General features: G+C 45.3%; 1 protein-coding gene across 6 annotated transcripts in view; it reads right to left on the reverse strand.

Moving 5' to 3' along the window:
- Nucleotides 1–6,000, reverse strand: part of FRMD7 (FERM domain containing 7) — a 97,413-nt gene that overhangs the window by 22,464 nt on the left and 68,949 nt on the right. For all 6 annotated transcript variants that reach the window (XM_069074073.1, XM_069074070.1, XM_069074075.1 and 3 more), the window contains 2 exons: nt 3,432–3,536; nt 2,283–2,325 (listed from right to left, as the gene is read on the reverse strand). In XM_069074073.1, coding sequence (XP_068930174.1) covers nt 2,283–2,325; nt 3,432–3,536 — 148 coding nt within the window. The remainder of the gene's footprint in view (nt 1–2,282; nt 2,326–3,431; nt 3,537–6,000) is intronic.

The raw sequence follows: 6,000 nt of genomic DNA on the forward strand, positions 1-6,000 counted from the left end.
CAAACAAACTCTGTTTGCCTCAGTTTCCCCAACTGTAAAGTGGGGATAATTACAGCACTTAGCTCCCAGGTTTTTGTGAGGTCTAAATGAGATAACAATTGTAAAGCACTTAGCACAGGGCCTGGCATGTAATAAGTGCTATGTAAACATAAGCTAGAATCATTAGTTATTATGCTGGTATCTGTACCCTGTCAGCGAGTGTATCGTCTATCCTTCCTAGTAGGGTGCTCCCTGCAAAGTGGGTAGGTATGCTATCTGTGCCTTCATCCAAGCGATGAGCAAAAATAAAGAATGGCACGGTGTCGAGCACAAATGCCTGGAGACGTCCCCACGTTGGCACCAAACTTGAATGACCACTTACTTCCTGGGTCTGACCATTCAGCCAGTTCCGTATCCACCTCCCTGTCCTCTCAGCTAGCCAACATCTCCCCATCTCCCCCCCAAAATAGCAGGACAGACTCTGTCCAATGCTTTGCTGAAATCAAAGTGAGCCAGGCCTTGTCTCTAAGTTTCACCTGATCTCTCTACCAGACCAGGAACTGCCAGGAGAGGAAATGAAGACAGCCAACGGCAGCTGTGTCATTCTGGACTCCATATTAGAATTGGGACACTCCTTCCTTTTTGCAATATTCTTTGTCTTAACAGAATTTCCTCTTTTCTTAAGCACTGTGTCCTTGTCCAAAAGAGGATACAGTACAGCTCAACTAGGGGACAATAAGGGGAAGAGGAGAGGGACAGAGTAACATTCAGAGAAACACTAGTGCGTTCAATTTTGCTACTGAATTCACCTTCATTAACTGAGATTCATATACCTACCCCCTCCCTCTGCCCACCTTCTGACTCCCCATTCCTCAAGCTAAAGAACAAAATAAAAGTGTGGATAACACTCAAGATTCAGGCTATCACTCAGATTAAGGAATTTGTAAGAAATTTTGTTTTCCAAAAAAACCCCAGCATCTCAAAAGTGACATGGGGTAGCTACTTTATGTTTCCAGAGCTAGCTCATGGTCCTGGAAGACAGAGTAGTAGGTCAATCTGCTCTGTTTTGGGAGCTTAAATCTTAAAGATTGCTGGAAGTCTGGTCATTTGTTGTGAAGGTTACTGCAAGGGAGCAAGGGGAGGCAGAGAAGAATTCCTCCTCCTCTGGGAGCTGGACTGGATGCCCCCTGAAGTCCCTGCCAACTCTGGGATGATCAAATTCCATGAAAAGCAAGTGTTCAACTTTGCTCAAGCGACATTTCCCAGGCTGATCCTGTGGGTCTTATGGTATGTATGACAAATGAAATATAATGATCTACCTCCAAAGAGCTCTCTGGCATTGAGAAAAAAAGGACCAGCTTGGTGCCTGGGACAGATGAGGAATGTGCGGAGAAGTGAGGGAGGCATCTGTCTGGCGAGGTCCTGATTTCTGAATCTAACAGCAAGGTGGGAATGCTTTGACCTGGTCTCAGGTTCCTCTCAGCTACCGCCTACAATCCAAACCTCTTCAAGCAAAGAGTAAATGGATTTTCAGTAGGACAGCCACATCCCATTCAGGTTCAAGGATCTGCAAACTGGCAGAGCATTTCAGCATAGCCCTCAAGGGTTGAAACCCTCAGGCTCCTCACACACTTGGCTCAGGCCAGGCCAAATAGCACAGAGATTATGGGGTTTCTATAAAACTCATATGATGCCTCACAGACTTCCGTAACAGCACTCACATCCACATTAGGGACTTATGCAACTGGACTTGGTGGCTGAGATGGTTTAAAGTCCTAGGCTCATAGGATTTAGAGCTGGAAGGGGCTTTAGAGATCACCTAGTCTAGGCCCTTCTTGAAGAGGAAAAAACTGAGCTCCAGGAGGGGAGAGGGACAGCAGCAGCAGCTGCTTGCCATTACTTCCTCCTCTCACTCTCTCCTCCTGCAGCTCTTCTCCATTTTCAACCCAATCACCTCTAGGAGTCTTCCCTGATCCTGAAACTAATCTCACTCTCACTCTCTCCTCCCTTTCTGTCACTCTCACCTCTGAGATTTTGAGATCTTTCCTGCTGCTTTCTGGGAAATCTCGGGCCCTGGCTTCCTCTTCCTCTGCCCAGCTCCCCTGTCCTAGACACCAGGCAGACCTAAAGGGGCCTGAGAGATCACCTGCTGGAAATTTGGTCTTGAAAAAGAAACAGAGGGCCAATGAGCTCAAGACAACCTGCCCACAGTCATGGACACTAAAAACCAGAGCTGTCATTGCTGCTGTTTTTCCCCAAACTTGAATGGCCTGCAAAGTAGTTGTCTATGTTGTGACACTTACTTTTAACTTGTTTTGTTATAGGCTTTAGAAGCTCCAACCAAACCTGTAAGGGCAGGAATTAAAAAGGTGGATAGAGCACAGATCAGGTACAACAAACAGACAGACATACACACACACACACACATACACACACACACAATGGCAACAACTGGCCTACCAGTAGTTTGGCACTCTGGATTTCAAAGGCAGTTTGAGATTGGTCAGTGTCCAAAAGGTGATACCAAGTTCCCAACCTTGCCTGCCTCTTTTGTCCTCTCACTGATGATAAACATTGTAAGAAAAACCTCCTGATTATAGGTCTGTGCTTTCGGAATTACTCCCCTGCTTCCATATCGATTACAGAGAGGTGGCAGAGACTCATTTCCTGAGTTGCCACAGATGAATAATGAAAGCAATTTGGTTTCCAATTAAAACCTATGACCTATAAACGGCAGCATTTAATGAATGAACATAAGGCTCCAGGGTAACAGTGGCCAGATGGCAAAGGTGCCCATTGGTGACCCCAACCGGGAGAAGTTAGTAAAGTGTCAAGCCTGAGGTTGGGGGAGTGAAGAAGGACTATCTCCACTTTCCCTGAGGATTTACTGGTGTGACTCAGACTGGGGAGGTGAATGGGGATGGTGAGGGGGTAGACATGGGTCTGGCTTAGCTTAGAAGAGAGACAGACCCACTATCATATGCCCCTCTTCCCTCCCACAGATTGAAAAGAACTTGGTTTGAACATATAAATCATCCTCTCTCTGAGCAAGAGGAAAGAGGAAAGGGATCCTGCTAAGAAATGAAATACACCCATGAGGTCCTCTCTTATGCATTCATCCCCCTCTCGCTTGGATCATGCTCATTTGCACACTTGGCCTTTTCCCTATTAGAACAGAAACTCATGGAGGATAATCCCTGGCTCATACCCAGCTTTGTAGCTTTGTCACTGAATACACCACAATAAATGTTGAGTTTAGGGTCTCACCCAAAGTAGATACTTACTATTTGTTGAATGGAAATGAACCCAATTTTTGCTTTCTGCGGGTAGATACAGTTTCAGGTAGGGCAAGGAATAAAATTCAACAGCCCACATTACTCTGGCCACTTCTTGCTCATTATTGGGCCTTAGGAGACTCAAACCCCCGGAGCTTTGGGACCAAACCAACTTACATTGTTTCCCGACTGGCTCCGGAATTCCAATCCAAAGTATTCTTTCTCCGCCAGGTTAAGGTGACAGCAGCTCAGGTTGAACAATGCTTTCCCCGAGGACTTTTGCTAAAGCAGGACAAAGAGATGGGACACCAGGGTTATTATCTCCTTGGGGTTTGGCAGAGCTCAATTTGGCCATGGCTACACAGAATAAACAGGAAATAAAAAGACCCATTCATGGGATTGCTGTTGAGGGGATTTTCAAGAGATGCACGTGTTCTACACCATCTAATACATGGAAACTCTGTGTCCCTGGGCAAAACATTTAACTTCTCTGAATCTCAGATTCTTCACCTGGAAATTAAAGTGACCTACCTCCCAGGATTGCTGGGAGACTCAAAAGGGCAAATGCACGTAAATGCTTTCCAAACTTTGGAGTGCTTCCTTTCCATTATTATCCCAGGCAGCTCCCCAGAGTAGAAGTTCCTTGAAGACCAGGACTATTTCCTTATTTGTTCCTGTATGCCCTGCACCTAGTACAGGGCTTTGAATACAGTAGGTGCTTAATGAACATCTTCCAAATTAATTTAATTACATAAAGAAGTCACCACAATATAAGTCAAGGTCACCATTTTCCAGCAAAGCCCTTGCCAGTCCTAAGTCCAAATTGTCAGGGTAACTTAGAGGATCTATTCTTCTAGCTGAGTTTGGCTAAGCCTGAGGCTTGGCAGCAGAGGTTGTTAAAGTCCAGGGGAGCTTGGTAAGGAGCATGATGGGAAAATTGGCTGCATGTTGATAGGCTGAAAGCCTCTAGTTAAGGCAGAGGCTCCGGGTTGTGGCCTGGGAAGCTTGTGATGCTTAAGAGCTGCTTTCATACCATAAATAAAGCAGGGCTTGTCAGGGATGCAGTTGGAATCATGATGGCGGCTTCCATTTCTCTAGATCTATAATTAGAGCTCAAAACAGCCCTGGAAAGGAGGAAGCACAGGCAGGATTCCTATTCTACAGAGAAATCCTATACTCAGAGAGTTTCAACTAGCTGCCCAAGGTCAAACCCAGGTCACCTGACTTCCATTCCAAGATTTTTGTCACTGCTCTAGGCTGATACCCATGATAACTTGTAAACGCTCTCTCTCCCCATTCTCAACATTTCCATTTTTTCTTCTTGCTACTTTTATTTTCGTTTCCCATCAGGATGTTTGCTGAAGTAAGGGAATAGTTCCAGGGTGCAGATACCACATTGGGGAACTACATCCCCCAGAAGGCTGTGCTTTCCCCAGAAGGCCAGTAGCTGCCAGTAGACTCCATTTAAAAGGAAAAGGGAAATCTCAATCTCTCTTTCTCCACTGAGATTGGCTGCGGCAATAGAAGCTGGAGGTGTAAGAAGGAAAGCTGATAGTATAAGAAGTTCTCTGGGAGAGCAAAAAGAACAGCTAGTGGAGAGGAAGCGGGAGGGAAACAGAGTCAGAGCTGGGGAAGACAGAGGCAACCTCGTGTATTAAGTTCCGATGCCCAAGGGGACAGTGTCTACCAGCCACCATTCCAAGAATGAAAAGTTCTTGAATATGCCCTGAGTTTACATTCTTGCACCCTAGCACCCAGTGGTGAGCTTCTATGAACTCTGTCCATCTTTCAAGAGATTAGAATGTGTAGGTATTGTTTGGGAATATTAGAACTCATAATTTGCTTTCAGAGGTGTGGGGAGGTACCAGCTTTTTAGATCACCCATCAATACCAAAAAACTAAATGAAAACAAAACCGTTTAGTGGTTTCTTTCACTGCTAGAACAGTTAAACTTAGTTTGACCTAATACTAAAAAATAGTCTTATACAAATTCATAAGTTATCCTGGACAAGCCTCACAAAATCTAACCTGAACACCTGTCCATCCCCTCAGCTCAGGGATCATGTGCTACTTCCTAGGTTCAGAGTGCTTTTAAGGGTAATCAACCAATCCAACCTACAGCTCAAAAGGCCCCCATTTAATAGCTACACTTTTAATGTGCAGATTCTTGGCATATAAAAGTAAAAACTCATTTACTCAAGGTAAACTATGTAGTTTGTATACATGTTACCCATACCCAGATGCCGAGATGATTTGCTGATATGAGTGAGTCACAGTCCCATGTATTACCTCTGTCTTCGCTTCATCCCCTTCCTCAGCACCAAGCCACCCAGAAACCATGAGGGCAAATTGAGTGGTGGGAAGAACTACTACCATCTAGGAGGATGATCTTTCCCATTTTGCCTTTTCCTCACTTTCTTCCTTCTCCCAGCCTTAGGCTGCTTGACTATTCCTACCATTTGGATAAGTCAGGAGTGATAAACTCTTCCTTCCAGGGAGATGGAGAACCACACCTAATCATCTGTCCTGCCTCTGAATTCAAAGTCTTTCAGCTTTCACCACTTGTCCTGCTTCTAGCTCTTCCAAACCTCAGCATTGTCATCTGACAGGGATAGAACCCCCAAAGCCCTGGGCCTTGACATTTGCCCAGCTGCTGCACCCTGAGGACTTCTGGGATGGTAATCCATCCTGCAACTCACCTTTCTCATACACACACACACACACACACACACACACACACACACAC

This window comes from Petaurus breviceps, unplaced genomic scaffold (genome assembly GCF_028583685.1).
Source record: "Petaurus breviceps papuanus isolate PSGF00001 unplaced genomic scaffold, PetGlider_PUasm1.0 90881, whole genome shotgun sequence".
Classification (NCBI taxonomy): Eukaryota; Metazoa; Chordata; class Mammalia; order Diprotodontia; family Petauridae; genus Petaurus; species Petaurus breviceps.